Here is a 16,193-nt window from a genome sequence, read left to right as displayed (position 1 = left end):
TATTTATTATACTAAATGTTTCTTTGGTTTTTCCTAATTGTTCTATCATATGGCTTCTGTGATGTTCATATTTCTGACAGACCAAAATGACATGTTCTATTGGTTCCTCCTGTCCACAGTGCTCACATTGTCCTGTATCATGTTTCTGAATCTTGTGTAATATGTTGTTAAGTCCAGTATGTCCAAATCTTAATCTGGTTATTAGTTTTTCTTCGCTTCTGTCCCTCTCTGCTGTTATCATTTCTCCCACTTGTCTCTGAATTCTGTAGTATGTTGAAAGGTACGAACACCTTTCTCCGGGTTGGTTTGGATCAGGCAGGTACCACCAGGAGACTTCACCTTAGTTTAAAAGAATTTAATACACACCACAGTTAAAGCAAGACATTGCCAAATAACCAAAAATGCATTTTCGGGAGACAATCAGAGCAAATCAGAGCAATTCACCTTAGTCAGAACAAAGCTGCTCACCCCAGATTGGCTGACCAGACTTCCTGGGTTCTGATGTTTTAAACTGTCCCTGGTTCCGCCTCGCTCCAGAGGAGGAACGTCTTACTATTAGATGTTTCTAGTGCTGAGGCCTCTCGTTACTACAGCAACGAACTCAGCTTCCACCTTGTAACTGTAAATCAGTTCGAGCCTGATACAAACGGCGTGTCCTCCAAACTGTGCCTCTGAGTGCAAGGCCAAATGTCTCGTCCGTGTGTCTCATCAGCAGCTGAGTGTTTTCAGAAGAATCATTTGTGCATAACTGTTTTCTCTGTGCTGCCAAAAAGCCTGCAGCAAGCAGATCACAAGAAAGAGAAATGTTTAAATAAAGTTTGATTAAAGTGTGGCTCAGTTGAATTAACTTCTTAAAGATAAATGTTAACTATGTCTTGATTAAAATCACTTTTAAAAGATAAATGTTAACTCTGGCTCGATTGATTGTTTTATTCTGAGTACAAATATTTGACTTCCACAAGTACCATCTTCCTTTGTGCTCTTCTTCCCCGTTTTTGCCATTTTTCCTTTAGTTTTTGTTTCACTATGGTTCTTACTTCTGATTTACTGAGGGATATTGTAAAATTGATTTGATCTTTTGTTGCTGCTTTTGCTGCCCTGTCTGCTGCTTCATTCCCTCTGATCCCTATATGTGCTGGTGTCCATAAAAATATTACTGTCAGTCCCATTATTTGTATTCTGAATAATGTTTGTTGTGGTTCTAGTAAAATGTCTGGTCAGCTAGCTGAATAACTATTTTGCAAACTGATGAATGTTGAACTTGAGTCTGAAGAGATGATGGTTTTTAACGATCTTGTGTCTTCTACCCACTGCACTGCCAATAATACTGCCAACATCTCACCTGTGTATACTGATACTCCATTTGTGATTATTTTCCTTAATTCTATGTTGAATTCTGGTATTACATATGACACTCCTACTTTCTCTGATGTTTTTGATGCATGTGTATAAATCTGACTTGTTGTGAAGTTGTTGTTAGCTGAACTTTTAGCCCAGAGGAAAGTCCTTACAGGGAGTGGGCCGAGGCAGCACGCATGCACATTAGAATGTACAAAATTCACTGCACCAACTAATGATCCAGAATTGGTGTGTGTGTGTGTGTGTGGGGGGGGGGGGGGGGGGGGGGGGGGGGGGGGGGGGTCATGCGGATGTATGTAAACACAAAATCCGTTGGTGTCAACGTGGACCTTTTCCTCTAATTAACATACAAAAAAACATCCGTTTCCCCCCACCGTGTCCGTGTAAATAGGGCCCGAGAGGTGGGTTGAGAACCTCCGGATTCAAAGAGGGGAGCTACTAGTGTTGTGAAATGAACAGCAGAACTGCAGAGAGGAAGGTGTGGATTCAATCAAAATATGCGCCATGTAAACGGCCCCTTAATGGAGTAAGACCCCAGTATACTCGGGCATAAGTCAGTCCGGGGAGGTCCGCGCGTACCGGACCAAACCGAAACTAAAAACAGGAACATGTCTGCATTGGCTTTTGCCAGGTACTTAACAGGGTTTTAAAGTAACTTAGAGAAGTCAAGGTCGAGAGATTCAGATCTTTTTGCAAGGTATTCCAGGAAACAGGGGCAGCATAGGAGAAGGCCTTTTGACTAGCTCAGACCTTAATGAGGGAACACTGCATGTAATAATGTCCTGAGAGCGCACGCTGTAGCTGCACTCGTGCAAAGACATGTAGGAGGAGATGTATGAAGGCAGCAGACCAAGAAGTGATTTAAAGATGAAAATGTACCAATGGAAGAGTCTGTGTGAGGTTAATGATGACCAGTTAACCAGTGAATACAGGGTGCAGTGGTGGGTATGGTAGTTACAGCCAATTATGAATTTAAATACACCGTGCTAGACAGCATCCAGCATCTGCAGGGTGCTTGTAGGAGTGTTCATGTAAATAATGTAACTGTAGTCGATCGAGGGAAGGAAAGTCACAGTCACAAGGCATTTCCTAGCGTTCAGAGTTAGACAGGATCTATTTCTGAAAAAGAAACCCAGTTTAACTTTCAGTTTCCTTACTAGACTTTCCACATGAAGCTTAAAGGAGAAATGCGAGTCGACCAAGATACAAACAAACTCAATAGCGATACCGTTTGAGGATAAAATCAGAAGTAGGACTGATGGGACCGACTTCCTGTTTGAAAAAAGCATCCCTTTGGTTTTATCGGCATTTAGGACAAGTTTGAGGCGGAACAAATCTGCGTGGATGATGTCGAAGGCGGATTGCAAAAGCTGGAGAGCTTTAGCAACTATTTTAGCTCAACAATAAATAACTGTGTCATCAGCATAGAAATGTTACTTGAGCTGTGTTGTTTTGTTCATCTAAGGGAACATCTGCTGTCTTATGCTGTCCATCCAGTTCATCCGGTCCACTTGGTTCCGAAACATCCAAATTAAATGGTCCGTGCCTGAGCGTAATCCCCGAGATCTGATACATCCTGCCAAAAGCATTTGTGTCTGGGTGCTCGCGGCATGAACCAAACCATCATATAAAGGCAGGCAGCCTGACCAGATCCAAATTTGCTGCCGACAACTTCTTGAATGTTGGTAAACCAGGAACCAGTCGAATCCAAAAAGCAAGAAACCAGTTGTCATAAAAATCCAATTGTGTCTTTCTTCCCCCAACCCCCCCTCCCCCCAATTGTGTCTTTTAACATCCATGAATGACAGCAGAGATAGACATATCATCAACTCTTCCAAGTCGATGAGATATCCAGCTGCATGCGTGCCAACAGGGCACATTGGCTCGCCTAAAGCCCATCTTCTCTTTGAAGAAATGTTGTCAATTGTGTTGAGGGACCAACTGACCAAATCCATAGCAGAATTATGATTCAGAATATTTGTAGAAGAGGTTCTAAGCAGTTTCCCAGACAGGACAGAGCAAAGCAAAGCAGAGAGGGAGAGGAGGAGAAATGTGTTCGCCCTTGACAAGAGCAAGGGTTTGGAAAACACAATGGATAAGCGGTACATAATGCCCTCGAGCACACATTTTAGACAAGTTGCTATCCCGGAGCTACACAAAATATACAGAAACAGAGTTACAGCGAAGTTTAAAACAGTGGAGTTTTTTGCAACTGAAACAGATTAATTTATCGATTGTGTTTGTTGAAAAATACATGAGAAGAAGACATTGAAACATAATTGCATATTAAATCGCAATCGCATATAAAAAAAATGCATTTAGTATATTTTCCAAAATCATTCAGCCCTAGTTGTTAGTGACTATTATGGTCTGGAACTGCATCCCTGCTGGAACCTTTGTGTTGATGACGGTGATATCACCAAGAGCGCCATGACTGGTCCAGTCAGATGGGACAGTGACCGACTCAGTTGGAACCACAGTTGTTTCAGTTTGGGTAGTACCAGCACCACGAGCAGAACTGGTAGCAGGAGTAGAAACAGCAGGAGTAGAAACAGCTGGAGCAGAAACAGCAGGAGCAGTGCTCTCACCACTTGGACTTTCGCTAGTTTTCTTCCCTGGTTTTGCTTGTTCTGCATTTTCCTCAGTGGGAGACCTTGGCTTCTTTTCCTCGATATTTCCCTTCAGCATCACCAAGTAGGTCTTCCTTGGAGCTTCTATGTCATGAACCTTAAAATTTAAACAAAGTGGTGTCATTTTAACAGCAGTATGATGGATTGATGCGCTATTAGCTAATAATAAAAAACGCACTAGTATTCACTATGTCAAAGCAGGAATGGCAAAAATATTGTTTTCTTCTTTTAAAGGGGCACTACATCTACCTGAGTCAAACTCCATCCATCCATCCATCCATCCATCCATCCATCCATCCATCCATCCATCCATCCATCCATCCATCCATCCATCCACACTCCCACCTACAGACAATTTAGAATTACCAATCAGCCTAACATGCATGTTTTTGGTCTGTGGGAAGAAACCGGGGTACCCGGAGAAAACCCACGCATGCACGGAGAGAACATCCAAACTCCACCTGGAAAGGCTCCCGGCCGGGATTTGAACTGAGGTGACCTGCTCACTAGTGGTGTAACAATACATCGATTTAAATAGATATATTGATTAAATGATTAATGATTCAATTATATTGTGGCAAAACTAAAACATTGATTCATATAATCATCTTTAAAATACGCTTTTATTTTAAAATTCCCAAGGCATGTCTGTGTCATCTAAAAAAAGTTAAGTTTGGTCCTCTGGACATTCAAAAAACCAAACCAAACAAAACAAAACAAAAAAAGAAAAGTAGAAACGTTTCGTCTTTCGTCAGAAAAACTTCTTCAGTCTGAGGTGCTGTATTCAGCTCAGACTTATAAATAGCACCTTCTCAGAGTGGATCAACCAGTTTGCTGCTGACAACCAAAACCATGATGACATCCCTCACCTTATCCACAAAGTCCATGGTGTTCTGTATGTAGTGTTCTGAGCTGCCAACTAAAGGGATGAGTACAGACGCCAGATATTTGGAAACATTGTAAGTGACAGAGTTAATCATGCTAACGATTGGTCTTAAAGGTACACCTTGTTTGTGGACTTTAGGTAAACCATACAGACTAGGTGTGGCCTCCCATGGGTACAGTCTGTGGTAAAGAAAACGGTCAATAGCCTTGTCCTGCTCCAAAATGTTCAGGCAATCTATCAACTTCTTCTTGTAACTACTTCCTGGATCTCTTTTCAGAGGTTTATAAGTGGTTAAGTCACTAAGGAGTATCATAACTTTCTCATGATAGTCTTTCTGGTTCAAAATCACTGTGCACCTTCCTTTGTCTGCTGGGAGAATGATGATGTTTTTGTCCTTGCTAAGAGTGATGAGTGCATCCCTCTCCTACTGATGTTGGAAGGTGGTGGGTTGGCATTGCTGAGCAGCAGCATTGCTGAGGCAGTATGAAACTTTGATTCTGAGTTGTTCTGCCTCACACTCTTTAATTTTGTTGTTTGGGATGGCTGATTCTGTGGCTGTGATCATCTCCAACAGAGAGGGCTGTGATCAGTCTTACATCGGGGAAACTAAATAGCCACTGGCCAAAAGGATGGCCCAGCACAGAAGATCAACATCATCAGGCCAGGATTCTGCGGTCTACACTCATCTCCAGGCCAGCGGTCACTCTTTCAGGGATGAAGATGTTCATATCCTTGATAGAGAGGAACGATGGTTTGAGAGAGGAGTAAAGGAGGCCATCTTTGTGAAAAGAAACCGTCCATCATTAAACAGGGGTGGAGGCCTCCGGGTTCAATTGTCCCCCTCTTACAATGCTGTGATTGCTAGTATCACTCAGCCCTCTGTGAATAGTAAACAGCCATCAGTGTGCTAATGATCCATTGTTAGGCTGATGGTCCTTCTTGACCATGTGAGCAGCTGGTTTTGGTTGTCAGCAGCAAACTGGTTGATCCACTCTGAGAAGATGCTTTTTAAAAGACTGAGCTGAATACAGCACCTCAGACTGAGGAAGTCTTTCAGATGAAAGACGAAGCGTTTCTACAATTTGTTTTGTTTGAATGTCCAGAGGACAAGATTAAACTTTTTTAGATTTTTGTACCTGGATTATTGAGCATGCATGACTATGGTTGTTTTCACACTTGATAGTCCAGTAGACTCGGTTCGGGACCAATATTCATGAAATTTTGTTTACATTTGAGCTGGTGCGTTTGCATTCACACTGCACTGTGCAGTCGAGACAACCTGTTCGAACCAACCTATTCCCTCACTCGCCTGTGGTGGCGCTGCACCAAGAACTACTGAAAGAAACGACACAAAACCTCTGAAGACACTTTTTCTTCTTCTTATAGAAATAAAAATAAAAACAGAGTGACGTCAAGTTTTATCAGTTTTAGAAGTTCTATTTTGTCATTTTTCAACTATGGACTCAGCATGAGTGGAAGATGAGGCAGAAGACCATGTAGAATGTTGTTTTTCACACAAGGTAAGCTGACGGCTCCATATGAGGAAAGAGAAATGCATGTTTGTTTGTCCTGCACTGTACTCCACTTCCTGCTTGCGGAGTGGGACCCGGTCTTCTTGCATTCACACTAAACCGCGCTAGAGTTTTCGTCTACCGGACCGAGACCTAGGTTTTTAGGGGAGCCAGAGTTTGCCTTTTCGTTCCGTGACAAAGTTTGATAGCACGTTCACACCTCCCTAAACGAACCGGACTTCCTAGGCAAACGGGAAAGAGTTCGGTACAACAGGGCTGGTGTGAATGCACCCTAAGACTGAGCTGAACATAGCACCTCAAACTGAAGAAGTCTTACGGATGAAAGACGAAACGTTTCTACTTTATTTGTTTTGTTTTTTGAATGTCCAGAGGATCAGACTTAACTCTTTTAGATTTTTCTACCTGGATTATTGAGCAATCATCAGGACATGTCTGTATCACCATTTCCGTGCGCAGCTGCGCTCTGCATCTGCCTCTCAACATGGCAGACGAGGCAGAAAACACAGATGATGAAATTCACTCTCTTGCTGGATTTAAATCAACACTGTGGAAATATTTTGGATTCCAACAGAAGGACGGCTCAACAGACAAAACTCATGTCGTATGCAACAGGTGCTAGTGTGAGTTAAAATACTCGGGAAACAACAAATTTGGTCGTTCACCTGAAGAAGAAACTCAGCATTGATAGCCATGTTATGTAAGCTCAATATCTATTTTTGTTTCTTTATAACTGAAATAACAGGGATGTGTGTTGAGCCCCCTTCTGTTTACTCTGCTCACATATGATTGTGCAGCTACCCATCCAGGCTGTCACATTGTAAAGTTTGCAGATGATACAGCGGTGGTGGGATGCATCACAAACAATGATGAGTCCAGCTACAGGCAAGAGGTGGAACACCTGGAGAGCTGGTGCAGAGAGAATAACCTTCACATCAATGTGAAGAAGACAAAGGAGATGATTGTGGACTTCAGAAGGAACAAAAACATCTACACCCCCCTGAACATAAGAGGATCTGCGGTGGAAGTGGTCTCCAGCTCCAAGTACTTGGGTGTACACATGAATGACAACCTCAGCTGGGGCAACAACACCACCAGCCTGATCAAGAAAGCTCATCAGAGACTCTACTTCCTCAGACGGCTGAGGCGAGCTGGTCTGGGAAGCTCAGTCCTCACCTCCTTCTACAGGTGTGCAGTGGAGAGCATCCTGTGCTCGAGCATCAATGTGTGGCATGGAGGCTGCACAGCTGCAGAAAGAAAAGCTTTGCAGAGAGTGGTGAAGGCTGCACAGAAATCTGTTGGAATCAGTCTCCCCACCATCACAGACATCTACACCTCCAGATGCAGGAAGAGGGCCACCTGCATCATGAAGGACCCCACCCACCCAGCACACACACTTTTTGCCCCACTCCCCTCAGGAAGGAGGTTAAGGAGCATTAAGTGTAGAACCACTAGACTGAGGAACAGCTTCTACCCTGAGGCTGTTAGACTCATGAATCTCTAACTAGAATAATCACTGTGAAAAACCATATCATGTTGCTGCTGATCTGTTTCAATGTTGATGTGTTCATGCGTGCACATCTGCTCACAGACTCATGTTCATGTTTGTGCTGATGTTCAATGTTTTATGTTATGAGTGCTTAGTGTATATTTAGTTGATGTTTTTCTTAGTTCATATCTTAGATGTTATTACTGTTTTTATTATACATTTTATTGTCGGATGTAACTGGGACCCCGTGTACATAATTTCGCTCCACCACATGTACCACATGAGGTGCGAATGACAATAAAGAAATTCTGACTCTGACTCTGAAAGATAATCAGGGCACTTTTAAGTTAACTGGTTTAAAAAAATGCACTTAAACATGAGAAATGTGAGACTATACTGAACAGGTAATTTATTTTTATTTTTTCATTAATTATGAAAAAAAAATTATTTAAATGCCTGGTGCCTGTAATAACAGAAATAAAATAGTTAAATCATATTTGAATTGTTTTTGTAAATTTATTTATGTGTAAATGAGATATATATCAATCGCAGACTTGTGAATCGAATAGAATCGAAAATGTATCGTTACAGACTTTGTGATATTGAGAAAAATCATATTGTCACACAAACAAATCAATATAATATCGTATCGTTGTAAAGCTGGTGATTTACACCCCTACTACTCGCTGAGAGGCGGCAGCTCTACCAACTGTGCCATCGTGCTGCCTAGAGTACAAAATACCGTTCAATGTTACAGTACTAGAGGAAGAAGCACCAACTCACCGAAGTGTGCCTGCGAAAGGTGGACAGGTCAGTAAAAGTTCGTTTACAGAGAGCACACATGAAAGGTTTCTCTCCCGTGTGGATCCGTTGGTGCCGCTGGAGAGCGCCGAGCTGAGTGAACTGTTTACCACATACTGTACATTTGTACGGACGCTCACCTACAGAACAAGTTTGTTTTATTGTTACCAGGAGGAACTCAATAACTTAAAAGTACATTTAGAACAAATATAAGTAAATGTCTTACCTGTATGTATTTTTAAATGCTGTCTGAGGGAGTTCCTCTGAGCAAAGCTTCTTTCACAAGTGTCACACTTAAAAGGTTTGGCGCCGGTGTGGATGTTTAAGTGGTGTTTAAGGTATTCTTTAGACGCAAAATTTTTCCCACAGGCGTTACACATGAAGGGCTTTAATCCTAAAAGGATACAAAAAATATAAAAAGTTTAATGCTTAGTAGACAGCTACCTTCTTATATTTCAGTATTTATTATTGTGATTGTGCTACAGCTAAAAGAAATGTAACAAATACAATTTTTTAACATCCTCTTAAAGCAGGGGTCACCAACCATTTTGATACTGAGCGCTACTTTAGTGGGACCGAGAGACACGAAGGGCGACTTGTTTGATCCAAACAAATTTGCACGGCTCACCTTTTAGTATTAATAATAATATTTTTAAATTCATGTGAAAATATGACTGCCTGATCACATCTGATCTGATCTGTATTATTAAAGACTCCACACAGTGATTATCAGTAAGGATTTAGCATGATAAATGATCAATTATTATTGATAATTAGTGATTAGAACTCTCAATCGAGAACTTGAGTCCTCAGATTGAATCCTTTTTGGTTCTTCTGTGCGATTGTAAATTGTTCCTAGCTGTTACTGGGAGTGTGGATGGTTGTTTGTCTCTTTGTCTGTGTCTCTGTGATGGACTGGAGACTCTGTCCTGGCTGTCCCCTGCCTTCACCCAAAAGCAGCAGAGATTGGCTCCAGTCCTAAACAAGAGGGCATAAAGGATGATTTACTACAGCAGAAAACTGATATTTAAACATAAATTACCATTTATTTTATGTTAATCTCAATCAGTAACAGTTGAAATTCTGTGCATTTTATAAATATTTAATTAACTGTTTTGTAGGAATGAATAACATTCAAAATATGCCTTTTACTATCAACAACTTCTGCAGCATTTTTAAGAACCTATTAACAATAAAATCTTCCAGTCAAGCCCCGTTTGCACGAACTGTTATGATTATAACACTTCAGAAGAACTAACTTGTAGATACAAATTATCCGTAATGTAAAAAACAAAGTGACATTTTTAAATGAATCATGTGACATTAGTATTGATCCTCAGATCTGCAGCATTTTTAATAAATAATAATAATAATAATACTTTTTTTATAAAGTCCTTTAAAATGACCACAGCTGCATCAAAGTGCTGTACATACAAAATCATTTTAACTAATCATTGCATCTTTTACTCTTTTAAAGAAATTATTTTTTTATACATTTCATCAATGATTTTTTTCAAGAGCTTATCTGAAAATCCCTCGTGAAAATCATCTGCCGGTTGTTCAAAAGTTAGCATTGAAGCTAACATGTTAGCTGATGAAGTGTTGCTCCATGTTGTTTTGGTGTCTCCAAGCCCAAGACACAGACAAACTTGTCTTTCACAATTATAAAAAGACCTCTTCCTCCCAGTCACTGTGAACATACATTTTCTTATGATTTTCTGCCATTTTAACCTCTTGTAGCTGCACCGCTGAAGAGATGGGAGTGGCCTACGCATGATTCTGAACTTTGACCCCAGACAAGATTGTTAAACTATCTGTAAAACTATTTCTTTAAAAAAATATATATATAATTTTCATTTAACATATACATCCATGCAAATGTTGTTTCTTAAATTTAAAAATATAATTACCAGTAATGACGATTTTTAGGTGGTGCTCCTTGATGATGAGTGCTATTTTTAGAACAAGCCCCGCGGGCAACTCATGTGGTCCCTACGGGGGACCAGGTGCCAGCAAGCACCGTGTTGGTGACCCCTGTCCCAAAGAATACTAAAATCTCTTTAACCTGAGTGTGTTCTCTTGTGACAGGCCAACTTGCGCTTCTGAGTGAAGCGGGCATCACATTCATTACACGCAAACGGTCTCTCTCCGGTGTGTATCCTATACAGGATAAAACACAGATATTTAGCTCTCATCCATGTCACTCATTAGTATACACTTAATATATATATATATATATATATTATATTAATGTGAAATAAATATCTACAACTGTTTAAATGTAAATAAAAAGTTATTCATTTATAGTTTGCTGAAAATAAAATATCTCCAAGGGGCAAAACAATTACCAATAACAAAATCCTTAAGCTTTCCCCTCACAATACTACCACCTGTTTTATTAAGGCTTAAGAAAAAGGCAGAAGAAGAAATGTTCAACTTGTTTTGTGACAAAGCAGCAGGTTCAAGCGACAAAGAACAGTTTACCTTTGATGACTACTGAGGGAAGACTTCTGGGTGAATCTGGCCTGACACTTGGTGCACTCGTAGGGTTTGATGCCCGTGTGCGTCCTCTCGTGCACCAACAAAGTAATTTTGGAGCTGAGCGTCTTTCCACACTCAGGGCACAAGTATTGCTGTTTTTGTTCATGCACCTGGGACAAATTTCTGCTTTAAATTTCTCTGAGAAAATCGCCCAAACGTTTGACTTTGAGAAAACAAAAAGGAAGCATGCAAAGATTTACACCTCACCTGTCTCTTATGGTGGGCGACATCATTCTTTCGTTTAAAGGTCTTTGCACAAATGTCACACTCAAAAAGTCTCTCAGTGCTGTGAACGTATTTTACGTGGAGCTTCAGGTTCTTGCGGTTAGCAAATGTCTGCTGGCAGACTTCACAGCAATAGATTACCGGTACATCTGCTGTCTCTCCATGGTAAGTACTGGCAGAAAGAAGAAGAAAAAAGTTTATTTAATTAGGTGTGCCAACAAGCATAAAGAGTTCTCTTGATACCAACTGACAAACGTAAAAAAAAAAAAACAAGCCTCCTTTGGAACTTATAGCTCAGGCATTCTTCTCAGTTTGTAAATGGTAAATGGACTGTCCTTATACAGTGCCTTTCTATCTTATTTCAAGATACTCAAAGTGCTTTACTCTACAATCTGTGTCCTCATCTACCCATTCACACAGCACTCTACTAGATCACTACAAAGATAATTGAACAAATCATTCTAATGAGACTAATCAGTGCTTTTAGAGCACATTCACGCACTGATGGGACACACATCAGAGGCAATGAGGGGTTCAGTGTCTTGCCCAGGGACACTTCGGCATGTGACTGCTGGTGGATTCGAACCCCCAACTCTCGCATTGGAGGACGACTGCTCTAACCACTCAGCCACAGCCGCCCCTTTGTAGAGATTTGACTAAATGTTCAACTCGAGTGTGATTATGTGACTGACCTTTGGGCTCTAAATATAGACCAATTAATCATCTGATAATTGATACTTCAAATGATAATCTGCCATACCTGTGTGTATTTATTAGATGCAACAACTGCTACAACAACCAGCTTCCTGTATCTCACAACTCAAGTGTTTTAAAGTAAGAACACTATCTTCTTTGTTTTTCATCCCCATGTCCATTACATCTGAAACAAACCCAAAGCAAATTCTAAAAAATAAAAAAAATAAAAAAAAGTAAGAACACTGTTCAATAGATTATTGTTAGGTGCACGTGGGTTTTTAAATATTATCCATCCATCCATCCATCCATCCATCATCTTTACCCGCTTATTCCTTTTCGGGTCGTGGGGGTCACTGGTGCCCATGTCCAGCCATCACTGTGTGAGAGGCGAGGGACACACTGGACAGGTCTCCAGTCCATCACAGGGACACACGAGACAAACAACCATTCACTCTCTCACTCACACATAGGGACAATTTAGAATTACCCATCAGTCTAACATGCATGTTTTTGGTCTGTGGGAGGAAACCAGAGTATCCGGAGAAAACTTGCAATAACGGAGAGAACATGCAAACTCCACCCAGAAAGGCCCCCGGCTGGGATTTGAACTGGGGTGACCTGCTCGCTGAGAGGCAGCAGCTCTACCAACTGCTCCACCGTGCTGCCTTGTTAGATATTAGTCTAGCTAAATTAATCAATGTTAAATGAGAAAGACGTGTGTGACCCATCACATTAATCAAATCAGGGATGAAGTCATATTTAGTCTACGTAAACTAATTTTCTGATTCCTGGATTTTAAAGCTACACCCTGACACCTAGATCCTCCTGATATTGTGAGTGATTCCAGAGACTTGTCTTACGGTAATTTGTCTTTCTTGACCAACAAAAATTACACATTTTGTAAAAAATAAATAAAGATTGTTTTATCACAACACTGTTAAAAAAGTGTCCCATTTACAAGACAAAAAAAAAGGTGGTGGTGGGGGGTGGGGGGGGGCGTCATCGGCCATAGGCTGACCTGATTTCTAAAGCTTGGTAATGCCCAATGAAAAAGTTATTTTGGTCACTTTCTAGCCTAAACTTTTCAAATGTTTTGCCAGCAAACAATTCTTATTCCCCACAGTCTTCACACTTTTTATACAGTTTCTATCTAAAAACCCTGACATCTCCTGTCAGTGTGTCTCCCATCACTATGACTTGTTTTCTCTCAAATCCCCTGAGTGCACACATCCAAACTCTCATGGACTTCCATTGTATCCAAGATCAGAATTTTCTATTCAAGATTAAATTTTAACTTAACTCCTACATAAAACAAGTATAAAAAATACACGTGTGCACACATGTGCACAATTATTACCTGCAGTGTTCCCTCAATGAGGACTGAACTATAGGCAAGAGGGCCTTCTCCTACTCCGCTCCTGTTTCCTGGAATATCTTACAAAAAGGGTTGAAGCTCTCGACCTTGACCTCCAAGTGGCTTTAAGAATCTGTTGGACTCCTGGCAGGGACCAATGCAGACATGTTCCTGTTTTTAGTTTTCTACATTCACCTTATAAGCTAGCTGTTTTTTTGTTACCTTTTTCTTTTAGCCATCCTATTTGTTAAAAAAAAACAACGTAGTATGACTTTTTATAACTGTTTATTGTTGTCGCTGTTGTCCATTGTTGTCATCATTCTTTGTTAAATCAGGTCTCTCTTGTAAATGAGTCCTCGAGGCTCAATGGGATTTACCTGTCTAAATAAAGGTTGAATGAACATGTATGGTAATTAGACACTTCTGCCATTTCAGGAGTTCAGTGATTGTTTGAGACTTACTTTCTATTCTGCATTTCTGTCTGCCTGATTCCTGGGAGTGAAAGACATGGGTGTGTCAAGTCAAGTCATATTTATTTATAGAGCACAATTTAAAACAGATAGACTGTTATCAAAGTGCTTAACACTAAGGATAACACTAAGAAATAAAAAGCAGTAAGAATATACCTTAAAAAATTAAAACAACAGCATTAAAATGAAGACATGGAACAAGATATACTAAATCAACTCACACAGTATGAAAGGTGTGTGTGGGTGGTTACCATGGTGATCATAATGAGCCACTGGCAGCAGCTTTAACATTGCTTTATCCTAAAGTTTCTTATACAAATTATACATCAAAATCACCATATTTTGTCCATTTAAATTCTTATTAAAATCCCAAATGACTAAGGAGCTTTACAGGAGGAAATGGCACAAAGTAAATTAATTTCAATTCTAAAAATGAGCTTATAACTAGCTGGTTCATTGATCAACTGGACTCATCATGCACACGTCAATGAACTACAAGAATGATCAATAAAGCCCAGGAGAAACATTACCTGATGTGTTTCAAGTAGCTTTTCTCATTGTGGAAAGTCTGCATACACTTGTTACACAGGAACTGGGTCCTGGATGGTTTTTGTTGTTTCCTCTTAAACAGTTCTTCTTCTTCTTCTTCGTCATCTTCCTCCTCATCCTCGTCCTCAGTGTCCAATATAAACAAGGGGTCATTACTCTGCATCTCATCGTCACTCTTTATCTCAACGTCACATGCCCAGTCATCATCAGATAAAGGCTCCAGCAGTGAGGTCTCTTCCTTTTCTTCCTTTACATTTGGCCGAACGGCGTCTTCAGTCCCGTTCTCACTCTCCTCGATGCTTTTTGTCTCAACTTGTTTTTCACTGTGAAGATTCTCATTCGAAGAGTAACGACGAGGATTATGGACCATTTTACAGCCTTTTGTCTTTTCTCCCTTTTTAGTGCTACCAGAAGCATCTTGAGGTTTGTGTTTTGAAGCACATTTTCTTCTCACTCTGGGTTTTTGTGGAACTACAATACTTAAGGCATCACCGCAAATCTCCGACAGACTCTCACAATCCAATATCTGTGCCACGGCTTGGACATCACCGATCTTATAATGGGCCATTGTTCCCTCGTGCTGCTGAGAAAAACACACAGAGGGGACATGTTGCTTAAACAATCCTTTCAAAATAGTTTGAATAGTCAGGCAATAAAAAAATATATACATATTTACAAAGTTTTTGTTAAGTTTTAGCACATATGGGGAAAAGAAGGGCCAGAGGAGGCCCTTGACATTCTTTTTTAAAAATAAAGCATTTTAATTATTATTTTTATTTGTTTATTTTACAAATAACAGGATTTTAGTAATCAATATTTAGGAAAGTTAATGCGAGGTATAAAACAATATGCTAAGAGTATATTTTTGTAAATTGACCAAGCATGACAGCTATGCTAAACATGTCAGGAAAGAGCCTTGAAAGGTGGTTCCAACATACAGTATCTTCCTGAAGGAATAAAAATGATATAGAGCCTTAAATAATTTAACAACACAGAAAATGTTCACGTCATCTGTGAACAATGAAACACTGTGGTCAAGAAAGCCTGACAAAGACTCTACTTCCTAAGAAGATTAAAGAAGTTTGGTACCAACACCAGCATCCTCACTAACTTTTATACTAGGTGCATCATGGAGAGCCTGCATCACAGGGTGGTGAAAATTTTGAAAATTTGAAAAAACAATTACATTAAGTGAAATCGGAAGAGGTGGGAAAGGTGGGAGGTTCAAACACCCCGTCGTCCAATAAGCAATGTCTCATATTTTCCACTGGTCCCACCTCTTCCGGTTTCACTTAATGTAATCGTGTTTCTTCAGATGTAATTGTGTTTTTTCAAATGTTGCATATTTTCAAATTTAAATGAGTTTTTTAAAATGTTGTTGTGTTTTTTAATGTGTAGTTGTGGTTTAAACTTCAGGGCCACCATACAGGAAGCATGGGACCTTAGTTCATTGCTATGCTGTCAGGTCCATCCATCCATCCATCCATCCATCCATTATCTTTACCTGCTTCCTTCCGGGCCACAGAGGTCACTGATGCTCATATCCAGCAGTTCCTGTGCGAGAGACGGGGGACACCCTGGACAGGTCTCAAGTCCATCACAGGGACACATAAAGACAAACAACCATTTACACTCTCATTCATACCTAGGGACAATTTAGTTAC

General features: G+C 40.3%; 1 protein-coding gene and 1 long non-coding RNA gene across 2 annotated transcripts; both read right to left on the bottom strand.

Annotated features, from left to right (window-relative positions):
- Window positions 1-4,058: 4,058 nt before the first annotated feature.
- Window positions 4,059-9,000, bottom strand: LOC119418469. Its single transcript, XR_005187197.1, has 3 exons — window positions 8,921-9,000; window positions 8,677-8,834; window positions 4,059-4,086 (listed from the first exon to the last, which is right to left on the bottom strand). It is a non-coding gene; the product is annotated as an uncharacterized LOC119418469 (long non-coding RNA).
- A 1,754-nt stretch (window positions 9,001-10,754) lies between these two features.
- LOC119417850 (GDNF-inducible zinc finger protein 1) lies at window positions 10,755-15,171 on the bottom strand. Its single transcript, XM_037685104.1, has 4 exons — window positions 14,511-15,171; window positions 11,443-11,632; window positions 11,179-11,345; window positions 10,755-10,854 (listed from the first exon to the last, which is right to left on the bottom strand). The coding sequence occupies exons 1-4, from the start codon at window positions 15,095-15,097 to the stop codon at window positions 10,755-10,757; spliced, it is 1,044 nt and encodes a 347-aa protein (XP_037541032.1). The 5' UTR covers window positions 15,098-15,171.
- Between the last annotated feature and the right edge of the window lie 1,022 nt (window positions 15,172-16,193).

The sequence above is a fragment of the Nematolebias whitei genome, chromosome 12 (assembly GCF_014905685.2).
Source record: "Nematolebias whitei isolate Nwh7 chromosome 12, NemWhi1, whole genome shotgun sequence".
NCBI lineage: Eukaryota > Metazoa > Chordata > Actinopteri > Cyprinodontiformes > Rivulidae > Nematolebias > Nematolebias whitei.
The sequence above is the reverse complement of the archived record's forward strand: the minus strand, read 5'-3'. Positions and strand labels throughout refer to the sequence as shown.

Excerpts from the sequence above, each read along its gene's own strand:
- LOC119417850 (XM_037685104.1), bottom strand. The coding sequence starts at position 15,097 with ATGGCCCATTATAAGATCGGTGATGTCCAAGCCGTGGCACAGATATTG. Across the intron at positions 11,633-14,510 it reads AGCTACTTGAAACACATCAG|TACTTACCATGGAGAGACAG; the intron begins GTAATGTTTCTC and ends TCTTTCTGCCAG. Across the intron at positions 10,855-11,178 it reads TCCCTCAGTAGTCATCAAAG|GATACACACCGGAGAGAGAC; the intron begins GTAAACTGTTCT and ends TATCCTGTATAG.